Below are 15,510 nucleotides of genomic sequence, written 5' to 3' on the forward strand. Positions count from 1 at the left end.
GGCTCTGGCACGAAGAGGATGGGGTCTGAACCTCTGGGCTGTGAAGAAAGGGACATCCAAATTGGCTGAAGAACTGGAAGACTTGAGAGAGAAACAAAACAAAAGTAAACAAAAAGCAGAAACATGGTGAGAAATATGCTAATTTAAAGTGCAGGAAGTAGAGTCCTATATGCTTTACATCACCTGAGACACAGGCATCTCTGCTACAGAATTCAGGTGTGAGGTGTCACACCTCATAGCCTCTAGACATGCATCCTTCCCTATACGTGGATGTCTGAATCCAAGATTAATACAGACCAACTCTTTTTACTTGTCTCAAAATGAGTTAAGAATTATCCTCGAGGATTTGTCTCAGTGTGGCTGTTCAACTTGCCATTAAAGTATCTTCTCTCCTCTAGGGTCTTCACTATAACCTGTGAAGTCACAAGCAGAGTTGCAAACAGTCAAGAAAAATCCCACAATTCTGGGTTATTCTTAAGAGCAAGAACCCTTTCCAGCAGTTTATATGGCTCATGTCCAGACCTCCTGTGTCCCACCAGCCAAACTGTGAACCTGGGTTTCACAGAGCGAGCATACCAGGTGACTTCTCAGGACTGAGCCTAAAACTACCTTGCCAAATGGAAGCCCCTGTCTATTTAGGCCTGGGAAGCTCTCTCTGTGGCCTCTCCTTAGGAACCCTCCTGGTTCTTATTTCCTGAGTGGGTTTTGTTAGAAATCTGACCTGGTTTATGAGGTTATTGGGGATTTTATTTTGGGTGGTGGTGGTGGTTGGTTTTAAATCAAAAAGCAATAGACCTTCCCTTTACTCTAAATCATGTCCCTTTACTCTGAATTTTAAGAGTGTGTGTGGTGTCTTCTACTTTCACCCTCCTAAAGCATCTTAGGTTTCCAGAAAGATCATCATGCACCAAAAATTTAGACAATATGCTTGTCGAGAATGAGATTTGTCCGAAATACCTCTTGAACCTCTCAGGGTTAAGTGATCCTGGTTTTGCTCTACACAATCTCTGTATGCGGTGGTCAACGGAAGTCCATCCACTGTCTTGAAGAAGAAACGAGGAGCCCGACATAGGGCAGCACTGGCCAAACACAAAGCAGATGTAAATAACACAATTTTCATAGTGGGCTGTGTTCATGACACTGGTTATTTGTTGCTGAATGTGCAAGCCACGGGAGATGAATTAACATCTTTGAAATACTTCTGTAATTGTAGTCTTGCCATGTGTTCCTTTTGCATTCTCCAGCTCATGACTTGGCAACCTGCTGGCGCATAACAAAGGTACTGGGGAATCTCTTTATTCTTTGCATTTAAATTCAGTTTGCAAAACATAGATCTTAAGGCAATACTGCAAATTGTCTAACTTCTCTTTTGCTTAAATACTTTGACAATACAAAGATATAAAATGAGCTGAGTATTAACAATGGTAGTTTTTTTGTGACACAGCCAACAATGTGAGTGACAGAAACTCCTGATAACAATACAGACTAGTTTAGAAAATATCCAGATTTTCATGTTAAACTTGGTTCAGAAGATGCACACGAGACATTAATAAAAAGGTTGCACCACTGATTAAATACTTTGCCAGCGTAAAGTTGAAAACTATCTTGCTTGCAGCAAGTGAAGCTACTCCCAGTGTTTGCTGGGTGAAATCAGCAAACTCCAACAGTCTTTGTTTTTGGTTTTGTTTTCTTCTTCTTTTTAATACACTGGTTTAAAAGAAGCCTCCTGTCTTTTAGAAAGTTGAGCCATTCTAAACTGTCAGTATTTCCAAGAAGAGTTCAGAGACACTCTTAATGCCAGTAATGGAACATGGAGTATCTGTAGATCCCAACTAGTTCTTTCCTCTGAAATCAATTGGCACTCGTGGCCCAAATAACTGAGCCTGAAGTGTAGAGGGAAAACAGTTTGTGGCCCTCTGCTATGATGTGCTTCTAGCTCTCCCAAATCACCCCATTAACGATGAATTTCTAGGAATGGAAGCTAATATTTCTGTGGGAAATGAAATGTGATTTCCAAATATGACTAAAATTTGTCTGTACTTGAGCAGCAGACCATTGTAATGTGCAAGAACATGGTATTACATTATCTTCCTGTGCAACTCCAGCATTTATTCATTTGCTACTCATTACCGAATAGAGCTGAGAAGCACGGACACGTTCTCAGTATTGGAGTATCAGTCTCACTTACGGGAACATTCCAAGTTTGCAGACTCCTGAGGTTTATTGCTAGCAGTTAGCAACATATGTTTTACATAATTAAAAAAAAATAAAAATCCCTCTCTATATTCAATCACCGCATTTGAGAAAACATTTGAATCTTGACATCTCTATCTGCTCTGTGAAATTTAACCAGTATCAAAAGCCTGAAAATCAGAACACCTTTCTTTAATGGAAACAGGTACCACTGGAAAAGTTATTTGGGCAGAGATTTTCCATAGAAACGGTAACTTGAGTTTTTGAGCACTATTGTAACGGGATTCCCAAGCTTTCAGGCTACCTAGGGGTTTGATAGGTTAAAAGAAAGGGGGAAAAAAAAAGTAGTAGTAAAAAAGCTGCTGTTTCATACTGTCACAGAGCACAATCCCTTGTCAGTATTCTGCTCTTGGCATAATAAATGAAAATGGTGCCGTATGGCTTTGTGTGCAACACAACCCAATTATCGCCTTGTATGCACAAACCTTCAATGCTGACTGTACGTACTGTTTTCTCCAGCTAATTAATAACACGCACTTACATCGCCGTCTGAAATTTGTTCTAACGGCAGCTCGAAGTAATTGCTACCCAGTACCATTTCATTCAGACCCCACCCACTGAAATCACTTCACTCCGAAAACTAAGTTCAGCCAATTTGTGGCGATACGTGTGTGCCACGTCTCTCAATACTTCATGGATCACTCCGTTAGGCTCTGATTGCACTATAAGGTCGTGCCAATACTAATCCTCCCTAGCACTGCGCTGTGTCCTAACCAAGACCTTTAGGATATCTTAGGTAACAGACAGAAAACCCTTCTGGGGACATATTTCGGATACCTTTGGTAACTGTAACAACATCACAAAAGGATTCTGGAGAAATCTGGTGTGCGTGCAGTTTGGGGGTCCGCTGCTTATTATTTTAAGCCTCCACGACAGGACCACACTGCAGACAGGGGAAGCATCGGTGGCTTCGGCCCCGCGTCCTGCCCTCCACCCCACAGCCCACAAACCTCCGGGCTGCTCCCCCAAACAGCACCCAGACGGAAGCAGCTCCGGCCGGCCGCCCCGGCCACCCCCGCCGCCCCCTCCGGGAAGCGGGAGGCGGGGGGGGATGTAGGCGGCGGCCCGGGCCGCGCCTCGCAGCACACCTCTCGCTCGGGCCGCAGCGTCCCCTTTAAGAGGCGCGGCGCGGCGTAGCGGGGGGCTCTGCCCCGCGGTACCGGGCGGCCCGGCCGCACCGCACCGCGCGGGGTCACCTGACTGCGCCCGGCCACCGACCTGCGGCGGTAACGGCAGCGCCGCGCCGGTCCGCTCCGCTCCGTCCCGCCCTCTGCACCGGGGTAGGGGGCGGCGCTGCTGCGGCAGTAGCGCGGGGATTAGGCTGCGGGAGGATTAAGCCGCTGGCTGGAAATAGCAGCGGCGGCGGCGGCTCCCGGGCGTGGACGCCCAGCGCATCCCCGGCGGCAGCCGCGGCGGGAGGGGGCAGCCCGCCCCGCACCTGGGGCTACTGGGGCCGGGGGGAGGGAGGGGGCTACGGGCGGGCGGACTGCTGCGCCGCGGGGCGCCTCGCCAGCAGGCAGCGCGGCGGGCCGGGCCGGGGAGCGGTCGCGGCGGGAGGCGGCGGTGCCCTCCCCGGAGCGGTGGCAGCAGCAGGAGGACGGGAGGGAAGGACGCACTGACAGGTCGGCCGCTAGCGCTCGCTTCATCCTCTTCTCACCGCGCCGCCCCGGGCTGCTGCATGGCGCTGAGCGCCGGCCGCATCCAGCGGCGCCCCGTTTCCCAGCGCGGGGTGGGGGTGGGGGGGTTCCCATCGGGGCCGGGTGCTGGCTGTGGGGGAGGTACCGTGAGGGCATAACATGGCGCAACGGTGCCATAATCTCCCACCCGGGAGGCGGCGGGGCGGGCGCTGCGGCGGGGCCGGGGCGCGGCGGCGGCGGCTCCCCGCGGGCCCGCTGGGCGGGCGGGCGCTGCCGGGGCAGGTGTGTGTGTGTGTGTCCTTCCCCTCATCCCGGGGGCCCGTACGTTATGTGTGTGTGCCCCCTTTCTGCTGCCATCGCTTCCCCTTCAGCCTTTCCCCGCAGGGTTTAAAATACCCTTTCCTTTGGATTTTTAAATGTATTTATTTTTTAATTTTAATTTTTTTTTTGCCCCAGGCAGCTTCTAGCGAGGCAAAGGCTTACACAACGGGGCGGGGGGAGCGGGGGGGGGGGGGGGGGGCTGCGCCTCGGGAGGGGCCGGGCTGCCTGAAGGACCATTGTACGTGTGGCGTGGCTGCGTGTGTGTCCGTGTGCGTGTGCCCGTGTGCGTGTGTCAGCCGGGTCCGTCCGTTCTCCCCCGCCCCCAGCCTCCTCCTGGCGATAAACCCGGAATCTCCCCTTCCCCTCCCGTGTTTTCCGCCTCTGCAGAGCAGGCAGCAGCAGGCACGCCAGCGAAGATGTCGGGTCAGACGCTGACAGATCGCATCGCAGCTGCTCAGTACAGCGTTACGGGATCAGCCGTAGCCAGAGCCGTCTGCAAAGCCACCACGCATGAAGTGATGGGGCCCAAGAAAAAGCACCTGGACTGTGAGCATCCCTTTCCGTATTCCCTGCGGAGACCCGGGGCTGAGGAGCCTGCCCGCGGGGCTCTTCAGTGTGCCTTTGAGCTGCCTGGGGGTCGCGCTTGCCTTAATCCAGCTTGCAGACCATAAGGGTTATGAGAAACCTCCATGAGGGAGTGGGTTATTATTGCATTTCTTCTTTTATTGCATAATACTGCTCTTTCAGCCATTTTTTTTCCCCCCATATTTTTTTTCCCCCCTCATGACCTCCTGCCTTTTATCCAGGAAGGCAGGATGAAGTGTGCCTTACAGAGCAGGTGCTTGGAAAGGGGGGAGGCAATTGGATATAGGGTAAAATAGCTTATCAACACCTGCTTTGGTCAGAATGAAGCTAGGTAGAGGCCTAAATGCTTTGCCAGGAGCTGGCCAAGAAGCACTGGTTCTGTGGTAGGAGTGTGGCCATCTCCACAACAGACTTCGGAAGAGGTTTAGATGGTGGCAGGCTTAAATAGCAAAACACTTGGATGATGCTATGCTGTGGACTAGGACAACCTTTGGAGAGTTTAAGAGCTGGTGCTGAGGTCCCAGGTATCAAAGAGCAAGTTTGCCAACTGACCAATGCTTTGCATCATGCTTCATTGAAGATGACTGTAGTTTTGTCTCAAAGATTTATGATCTATTCTGGACTGGCATTAAAATCATGTAATTGTTCTGGTTCTAAGAGACCTTTAAGATCATCAGGTCCAACTGTTAACTTAGCACTGCCAAGTCCACTGTGTTGGTTACTGCATCCAACAAGGTTGAAGTAAAAATGCTTCTTAAAAAAATCCAACGAGCTAGTGATGTTTTGTCTTGACAGTTTTATTTATTTTCAACCCACTTAACTGTCAGTCCCTGCTTGGAGACACCAAGGAGTAGAATGATGAAATATTTTAATTGCATGGTGATAATTGCCCTTGTTTACCAGTAGTAACTGACCAGCATTGAACTTTATGGTTTTCTTTCAGATAAATAGTTATGGTTTTCTTTCTTTCTTTTTTTTTTTTTTTTTCATGTAAAAAGCAGGTTCAAGTAAAGATCAGCAGGTTTTATACCAAGCTGTCTCTTGGCTGCTGGCCGTTACTGAGTAGTGCAGGTGCATGCAAGTACCATTCTGATGATGCTGTGCTTCTTAAAAGGAGGTAGTATTACTTCTGGAAAATAATTCCAGTTCTCAGTGCTAATGAATTGATAGCTAACCCTTAAAGTGGCAAACAGCATGTTGGTCTCCCAGTATATCTAAATCTTGTATGTATGTCTGAGATGCTGATGTAAGCAGCATTCATTGAAAACTGACTTGGGTCTAAACTGTTGCTTAAACAGATTGACTGTCTCCATATCACTTATCTCATTTTCTTGTACATTTAAAAAAATCATCTTGGTTATTGATGTTTCTTATGTTACCGTTTGGTAGCTGTTGACACCTTTTAATCTGTAGGCTGTGTCTGGACAGTCCTGCTGCATCTGTTACTAGGAATTTTAGCTTAAAAAAGCTTAGCTCACATTTAAAAGCATGCTGTATATCTGTGTGCATATTTTAATATTTGTACATATCTATATGTATATGTGTGTGTATATAAAGTATTATCTGGAATAGGAGGGATTAAAGCAAGGTTGAAATAATTTACCAGTGATATATCAAAGTCTGAAAAGGGGTTGTGTTTGGATGTTGGTGCTAATATTACTACTTCAGAAAGCGAGCCTGGGAGAGACTGAAGTTGGTAGCATGTCATGTAATTTCATTCCCTCTTGCATATAAGACACACAGGAGGAAGAGAAATGATTATTTCCTAGGAAGATTCTTCTATCTTCCAAACTGTATATAACAGTTGAGAGCTTAACTGGTATCATTAATGACAGAATCTTGTTAGAGGGAGAGATGGACACTTAAAATTGGGGACTGTAAATGAAAATCCTGTTCATGTTTCAGAAGAAAAAAAATACTATCAAGCTCTTAAACCTGAGGCATCTCTGCAGAACTATTAATTGTTTGGCAATTCTTTGAGCTCTGATATGCATCTTGCGAACAAGTGTTAAAATGGGCCTTATGTATTGTAATGAGACACCTAATTAGAAGTTCATCCTTTGAAAGAGCAATATCCCTGTGCATGCAGGAGGTACTGCTGGGTGGAGGTAGATCTGAGCCACGTGGCTAACTGCACTTCAGGTTGGATGAGTAGCCTTTCAAGACATGGAGAAGGGAACAAAAGGTAAAACTTGTCAGTGCCTTAAGATAAGTTTTGAGTCAAGGTGTGGAGGGTTTAGATGATTGAAACTTAGGTACCAGGGAGCAATGTTTGGAGCTATGCTTTACGAAGCGCTGTAATTTTAGTATTGGTGTGAGAGTCCTGTGTCATTAGGCAACTCTGTAAGTTTGTTTAGTGCTGTAGTGGCCAGGTGTCACATCACATAACCTATCTTCTGCTGCCTTGCATAGAGGCTGAGCTTTGTAAATTAAATGGAGAGACCAACTATTTAATGTGACTTAAGTAGTCATGTGAGGATGGGACACAGTGATGCCTGTCCTCATGTTTTCTGCCAAAGATTTTAGTTCCAGAAGGCTATAAAAGATGATAGGTGACAAGTTATGAGGTTTTGTTTTTAATTTTCCTTATTGGTTTAGATTTGATCGGTTTTGGTGGGGCTTTTTGTTAGTGAATGCTACTTCAGAGGGAATAAAAATCATGATTTGGGTATGAGTGTGTGCCTGTGAGGAATGAACAGAATGAATGTCTCAGGCAAGCAGCGGCTCAGCTCTCGTTCACTTTTGTGTGGCTTCCTGTACTCACCTAGATGACGAGCACGAGCTCTAATGCGGATGCTGTGTAGTGACTGCTTTTGGGACGGGCTCTGGGTACTGCACAGGCTTGTCATCACATAAAGAACTTCTGAAGTACAATTAGGTTGCTGTCAGATACTCATTGGTAAGATTTACCATTTTCTTGAATTCTAGCTCTTGTACTAGTGAATTTCCAGCAACTGTGGGACGTGGTGCCAGCCAGCAATAAATGCATTTCCTGACTCCCTGTGGGGAGAAGGGGAACTGAAATTTAGGATGCTCCAATGGCTTGGGGCAAGCCATTGCCATCAGCATGTTAAGACCTTTGATCCTTTTGGACTTAAATTCGTCATCTTGAAGCTGTATCACTGTGGTGACTTTATCTCCCTCAGCTAACAGTGCTGTGCTAAATAAATTACGGTTAGATGCAGCAAGTGAGGAAAGTATTTCCATGGAGAAGTGGAGATGAGCAGCCTGATTTTGCTGCAGTGAGAAGGACCATTTCAGAGTGGGTGAATGAGATGTATGGACTACGTTAAAGATACACAGGCTGCAGTAATTAAACTGGAAGGGCAATCCTGCTGCACAGCATGTAAGCTTCATTCTTGGAATTGTTCTGAAAGGGTTTCTGAGGGTTTCTTTGCATGAAGGATGTAAAACACAGCTTCCAGCCTCAAGTGGGGGTGAATCTGATAGTATCAATAGGGAGAAACTTTTGGAGAACGGAAGTAACTTTCAAATGTTAAAAACACCTGATAAATGAGGGAAAAACAGGTAGTTCTGAACTCTGCTCCTTTTATAAAAGATCTTGCGCAGAAACAGACCATCAAGCTTTTGTTTAGAGAAGTGAATTGGAAACCAGTGAGATAAAGTCTGCAGCTGGTTGTAACAAGTTCCTGTTTCTGAAAATGATCAAAACGGATGGGATTTTCCTTGACTGACTTAGAGTGAATTGCTTTGCAGCTGAAGGAAGTTCCAGAGTGTGTGCTCTAAAAAGACCATGTGGTGCCTCCTTACTTCTTCAAAATAATTCTCATCAGGTAGAAGGCCCTTCTGGAGGCCGGCAAGAGCTGGGAGATTTTCATGAAATATGGAAACAAAGCAGATGAAGAGCAGGAGTTGATTTTTCTGTGGCTGTGGAGATGACCTGTGTATCCAGAGTAACATCTTTCCATCCAAAGTCTAATTTTGCGTATTTGTACATGACTGACAAAGACTGTAAAGTAAAATTTATAGTTTAATTCATGCTGGTGACTGTAGGGCTGCTGTTGGTATTTCACTTAGCAGACAGATTTGTTCCTGCGGTGTTTTGCCTTTCTCCTGCAAACCGTGAGGATGACCTAACAAGTTTGAATCACTCTGGTCTCTAGTGTTGAAACAGAAGTGGATGTTGACCAAAAGCAATAGGTTAAGGTTTTTTTTTCCATGGGGTCAGTAAAGATTAAGTTGCTAAGCCCCACAAGTTAGTCTTAGAAACTTCTATCTCAATCCTGAGGAGTATGTCACTGTCTCTTGGGGGTTTTTCTGGGGGATAGGTGGGGATCAGTGGAGATATCTTGAGTCACTAGGCTTCAGTGGCTGTTTAGGTTAACTTGAATGCGTATTTCAGAAGTTGTTTGCTGTTGAAGTGATTTGGGAAGCATTCCAAGTCTTCTGGCACTTGGGGCTCTTTCCTGCTGGGAGCAGTGTGGATGTGCGAGTGCTGCATTGCTCTGCAGTCCAGGTGACACTTTACCAACAAGAAAACTGCCGAGTATGGATTCTCTTTACAAACTGGGCTTAATCCTTCACACTTTACTAATGAAGCTACTTGTGTATATTTTGCTGTATCTTCTTACATGGCAACAATGTTACAGTTTCCACCTCTGAGAGAACTGACTTTGTTTAAAAGCTAGCATTGAAAATCAGCTGGAATAGTGTCTTAGTGTTTGTTGTCACAGCCGGGGTGTATTCTAAATTGGGAACTCCTGCTTGTCACCCTTGTCTCTTTCACACCTAAAAGAAAAATAATCCAAGCAAACAAGTATTTTCTTTAATTCATTAATAGATACTGGATTAGCATCTTTCTGTGTGTGTGTAAGGACTTGTCATCAGTCTCTATGTTGAATAACTTTTGTTTCCATGGGCTTCTACTGTGTCCCTTCCCAAAGTAGTTTTGAGGACTCACTTCATTTGCAGATGTGTAGATCTCTCCATAGGAACAGAAGTGTCTGTCATGAGTAAGGGGAGCTAATAAGGTGGCTTTTTGGATTTGTTGTTTGTATTTCATTTTCGTTAACTTTCAGCTCCCCCTGGGCCCATGCTGTTTTTAAAGCATGTGTAGTACCAAGAGAAGGCTGCCCTTTTAATTAAGCTGAGACTAATGGTTTGATAACTAATGGGTTTTTAAAAATATGTTTGAAGCTGCCTAGAGGATTGAATTCATGTTAAGGTACAGAGGTTGAAACATGGGCAGGATCACTTGGTCTTGTGCATCTGAACTGTTCTATGTTTAAGTTGTCTTATAATGCAGTGCCTAAGGAGAGGAAAAGGAGGATGAAGGAAACAGAAGAGTGGGTAGACAGTGTAATATTAAACTTTCTTTCATTCAAACAGTGTAACTTGATAAAGCTAGATTGACTAGTCCTAACCTCCCTCCCCTTGGCTCTTCCTCAGCTGAAGGTATATATTCTTAGTTTTCAATAGTCATCAAGATCCTTTTGTTAAACATGTTTTGTCAAGGTCATGGATGACAAATTCTGGGATTTCAGGTCTTATTGCTATACTGACTTCCACTAGTAGACCTTGATAATGGAGTAGGAGGTCTTTCTTTGAGGCCCCTTGTTTGTGAGATGGCAAGTATGGCAGTGATCAGTCCATAGTTTTAATCGCTTCTATTCAGTAGCTGAACATGTTTCATAATAGACTCGTAGTGTTACTCCCTTACAGCCTGGGTGGCAGCACTTGAGCATCTTCTAAACAGACAGACAAAATCTGCAGTTTGATTGCCAGTGGGTTGTTTTGATCTGTGCCTCTCTGACTTCTCAGTCTGGCTCTTAAACCCTCCATCTTCTGCATGTGCCTTACCTGGGTCTATCCCACTAGTGAGGAATTCTTATGAAGCCTCTAGGAAAGTTGGTGTGGTGAGGCTGGTCCATGCTTCTCTGTCTGCCCTGTGAAAGTGCCTAAAAGTAGATGACAGGATAACTCTGAAGGGCATAGAACAGTTTGGATGCTATTGGTCTTGTGCTTCTTCCTGGATAGAGAAACTGGTAGCCAAAGAGGAGAATTCACTGCCTTTTCTGTCCCTGATTATGATGAACCATAATCCAGCAGAGGCACCCTGCCTCTAGTATTTTTCTGCCTATTTTCAAGGTCTTGAGACTACTTTTTTCATTCTACCCTACTTGCCTTTCCCTGGTGTTGGGTGTCCATGACAAGGTGACTGCTGCAGGAATGGCCTTTGAGAAGAAGAGATCCTGCTCCATGCCAGACACATCCAGCTCCACAGTGAACCCACCTCAGGACACAACTGAGCCCATCTACAAAACTTGTGGCATCTCCAGGAAAATATTTGAGAGGGCAGGGAAATGAGGAGGAAAAAAGTGGGAAATGGCTCCAAGGTCAGAGGTGGAGCAGGAGGTACTACTCTGTGGTGCAGAAGCAGATATCCCCTGCAGCCTGTGGAAGTGACCCCTGTGCTCAGAGGTCACAGCTGCAGCATCCTCCCCTATTACTGAAACCTTGCCATGTGCACCCACTGCCTCTGAAGAAAAGAAAGGGAGAGACCTTCCTCAAGTCACCTGTGGACAGATTGTATTGCTTGAAGGAGCTGTCTCTGGTGTTTCTGGAGGTAGGGAAAAAATTGAGGTGGGCGGGTGACATTATATCCCTTCCTGTAGTCTTACTATAGCCTAAAGATGAGTCAGTGGTACCAAACAGTATCATTAAGTTAACATGCCCTGCTCCTTTTTGGAGCATCTTTTCACAGCACAGATCAGAATGTGATTAAGTACTGAAAAGCACAAGTTCTTGTTTGTGCCTGGGGGGTCACACAGAAGTCTCACCAGTGAATCTCTGATGAAACTTGACTCTCTTATCTTCAACACATGGCAAGCAGATTAGGAACAATATTCTGCCTGGCTTTGGAGAGAAGGGTTTCAAATACCCCCAAAACTAAAAAGCAAGGGGTCTAAATCTCAGCACGGGGCATCTAGTTTGCTGAAAGAACAGGTCATCTAGCACAGCGCTGAACCCTGAACTCAAACTAAACAATATGCCAGAAGAAGCCTTCCTAGTAGATCTGCAGGCAGTGATCTGCAGGCAGTAGAGCTGTGCAGTAGCACAGGGTTTGCGGCAGTACTTCTGTTTCCTGAGTCAGCAGTAGCAGCGAGATTGCAGTGTTGAAGCTTCACTGGTAAGTTGATATTAGATTATCCCACCCCATCAGACGAGGCATGGTTGCTTGATTTTTCCTACCGGCCAAAATTTTGCTTGGATGAGAGCTTGGTGGCTTAAATAAAACCTGAATAAACCAGATGTTGGCAATTGCTAGAAGGCAGTCAGAATACTTGGCAGAGGCTGGCTTGTCACTTTGCAGAGTATGCTTAAGTCTGCTTTTCCTGGACTCTTGCAAACAGCATGCTAAACCCTTAGGACTGTCTTTAATAGTTTTAACCTTGCTATTTTATCATGTTTGCTTTTGTAGAGCTGCTTGGAAACACTGAAAATCAATACAAAACAAGTTTTGAAAGCGTAGGTTCAGAGGTATATTCAACAGTCTTGGCTTGTAACTGGTCAGCTGCTTGTGCTAATAAAAATTTATTCTCTTCAGTTTGTGAAACACATTTGCTGGAGCAGTTAAGAGTTGTAGCCCACTAGGAGAGAGAATATATCAGCAATCTGGACTGGTGCCACAAATGGTATTGGGCATCAGCCTTGAGATGTCACTGGGAATGTAGGTGGAATACTAGAACAGTGTTTTCTAGGTTGCTGGTAAATGGTAGCACCCACTTGGGTGTCCGAGCCTTGTAGGTTAGTTGTAGGCACAGTATAGGAAATGTCAGTGCAGTGTATTACTGCTGACTTCCAGGTAAACCAGGTCTAAATACCCTTCTGTTCCTCCTCCTTGCCCAGGATAATGTGATCTCATGCTTTGTTTTAGATAATATTTGTATCTTGGTTTAATGAAAGGGATTGGCTGCTGAAAGGTCCTGGTGTCACGCTAATATTATGTAATCTGTACTCTGGCCATTTTGGTTGAGGCAGCATGTCAGTTGGTTGTCTTTCCTAGAGTCTGATTTTTCTAGTTATTGATAAAACTCAAATGCATTAGAACATTTCCTGTAAGAGGAGATTTTACAAGTACACAGGCTTGATCATGCTTGAAGGCCACCAAGAAAGCACACTCTGCAGCTCTTATGTACTGAGAACTGTAACTTGCTGACAGGACGTGTCTGCAGCTTGGGTCTGACTCTTGCCAATCGGCTCTTTTCTTGGCCATAAGCCAGTACGCAAAATTACCACAGGTAGAAAGCGAGTTGGCAGGAACTCGTGTCTTGCAGTTGGGCCACAGAGCTCTAACAAAACAGTTGAGCTGTGTGCTTTGCCAAGGTGGCTTTACTTTTTCGGAGAAGGAATGAAAAAGAAAGCAATGTCCTTTGTTAGTGTTTTTTTAGATACTTAGGTGACTAGGTTATGGCTGAGATGTGAAACACTGATGGGGTAGGTTGGAGAGCTTGGTGTCCACTTGAGCCGAGACTGTTCTACTGTATAACCATTTAAAGGCCCAAAGAACATATCTTTTTCTTGAAGATGTCTTAAAACTCTGCTGTCCTAAAAAGGTGGGACAAGACTGTGGCTTGATTACTGACAGTGTAGTTGATGGAACTGCCTCTTGGCTTGGCATGAGCATGGATGACACAATGGCAGCGGGTTCTTGCATAGCAGATGGTCAGCTGTTAGCCTGCAGAGCCTGGCAGGCACCTAGTGCCTCTGGCATAGTTTTGCTGTATCTCTTAAGTCTCTCTTATAGTTTACAGAATGTTCTAAAATGGTCCTCCATAGAAGTGAGAGGAAGGCATGACTGCTCCAAACATGAATAAAACATACTAACTTGTCACCCACGTTCTTAAAATGTATGCAAGCTTACGAGTTTGGGGGAAGGTCCTCAAGATAAGGCTATGATCAGTTATTTTGCAGCAGTGCAGGACAGCACTAGTTAGAGCATCTGTCTTTACACATAACTGAAGAGCCCACATAGATGCACTTAAGTGGGAGTTCAAACTGTCTTTAAAAGGACTCTTCCTTTCACTTCTCGTTTCAGTGTAGGACTTGTATGAAAGGGGGAAGCCAGCTGGCCCGTTTCCTGGCTCTGAAGGCTGCTGTTTCTCATTATGCAGAGGTCGAATATAGATGCAAGCCTTAAAATACCATTGCATCAGTTCTTTAGCAACCCTTGAGTTTTAAAACCTAACCTTTTCAAATGGAGACGTGGGTTTGGATCTTGTTGCCTGACAAGGGAATCCAAAGTATAGGTATTGTGCCTGTAGCCCTTAATCTAAGTTTTATGCCTTCATCTAAGCCTATTTATAGGAGAAGGTACCTGCTGCTAAGGGGTAGCAAGTCAGAGGAAGTCAGCGTGTCTAGCGTGCCAGTGTTTTGAAAAAAGTATGATTTATCATGAGTGAGGTTTTGTTACTGGCATCTGCAGCAGAATGCTGCTTTCATATGTGAGCTTTGCCTGTGACTCTCTGATCTTTCATTCTAAGCCATTTAGTCTGCCTAGATTTGCTAAGCTTTATTTAAACTCCAAATTGCTCCGTTGTTTGTGAATGGCAAGACTACTGACAGGCAGTTTGCTGTGTTTGGAATAGATAAGTTTAAAGAACTTCATCTTGTTTATCAAGAAGCTGGAGGTTGTATTATGAGAAGTTACCTTTTAAAACTCGCCTCCATGGTGTGCTCAGGAGTTTAACTGACATTTTTGGTTATTCTGGTCTAGAGATCTGACTGTGCAAAGCTATGCTGCCTGGATGTGAGGCTGTGTGGTGGATTCCAACTTCAGCAGTCATGATGAGCTTGGTAGGAGACTTCCATCACCCATGGCAAATGCATGTTTCAGAGGCATCAGTGGCCTTGAACTGTTAGATAGTAACTTACTGATGTCAGTTTCTTTAAAAGTTAGTAGTCCTAACTGCATCTTCCATCTGTCAGGTGGTGGTTCCATTGAGTTTAACAGATTTTTATTTTTACCACGTCAAGAAATCTGTATTGCATGGAAGGCAGCAGGCTCATGTTGAAGAGTAAAGTCTACTGATAGTTAAGCGTAGTTTTACCAAAGTTGAGATTTAGCTATCTGTGTGGCAGAAGCAAAATGTTCTTGTTGGACTGGTGGAGTGCAAGGGAATGAGCATGTTTGGTTTCATATTTTTTTTTAGCATGGAGAAAGTAAAGTTCTGTCTAATTGTGAAGGACATCAGTTGGTTTGTTATAAAAACCCGCCCGAAAAAAAGCCAACTCCTTTAAGACGCAGCGTGCACTTATGAGGCTGCCTTCTGGTTTTAGAAACTCTTCAGGTCTGTCTTTTGCTTATACATAGATGTAAGACTAAATGGATTGAAGGGATTTCACCTGTTTACTTGCTGCAACTGCTTCAGTATGCCTCTATGATGTCATAATGTTGCACTGTCTGTATGGACAGGCTTGCACTACACTTGGTTCCTTTTTCCTACAAATATGTCCATGTTTTCATCAGGCTTGTCTAACAGTTACGGGCATTTTTGTGCCCAGTTAAGAATTTCAACCCATGCTAAGCTACTGGTGGCTTGTCAGCTCGACACAGTGCATGGGCACTCAGGCCTTGCTTCAGACTGACCGCACTGAAGGTTGTGATGTCACCTGGTGTCCACTGACAAAATAAATAGACTCTCAGAAGAATCTTGCTGAGTGAGCAGGAAGAAAGTGGATCGTGGTCTGGATA

General features: G+C 45.1%; 1 protein-coding gene across 25 annotated transcripts in view; it reads left to right on the forward strand.

The window, feature by feature from the left end:
* Nucleotides 1-4,627: 4,627 nt before the first annotated feature.
* The window catches only part of SNAP91 (synaptosome associated protein 91), a gene marked incomplete at both ends in the record, with an annotated part of 68,510 nt that continues 57,627 nt past the window's right edge, over nucleotides 4,628-15,510 (forward strand). For all 25 annotated transcript variants that reach the window (XM_084261605.1, XM_084261587.1, XM_084261594.1 and 22 more), the window contains one exon: nucleotides 4,628-4,757. In XM_084261605.1, the coding sequence (XP_084117731.1) occupies nucleotides 4,628-4,757 (130 nt within the window). The remainder of the gene's footprint in view (nucleotides 4,758-15,510) is intronic.

This window comes from Gallinula chloropus, assembly GCF_964237585.1.
Source record: "Gallinula chloropus genome assembly, chromosome: 3".
Classification (NCBI taxonomy): domain Eukaryota; kingdom Metazoa; phylum Chordata; class Aves; order Gruiformes; family Rallidae; genus Gallinula; species Gallinula chloropus.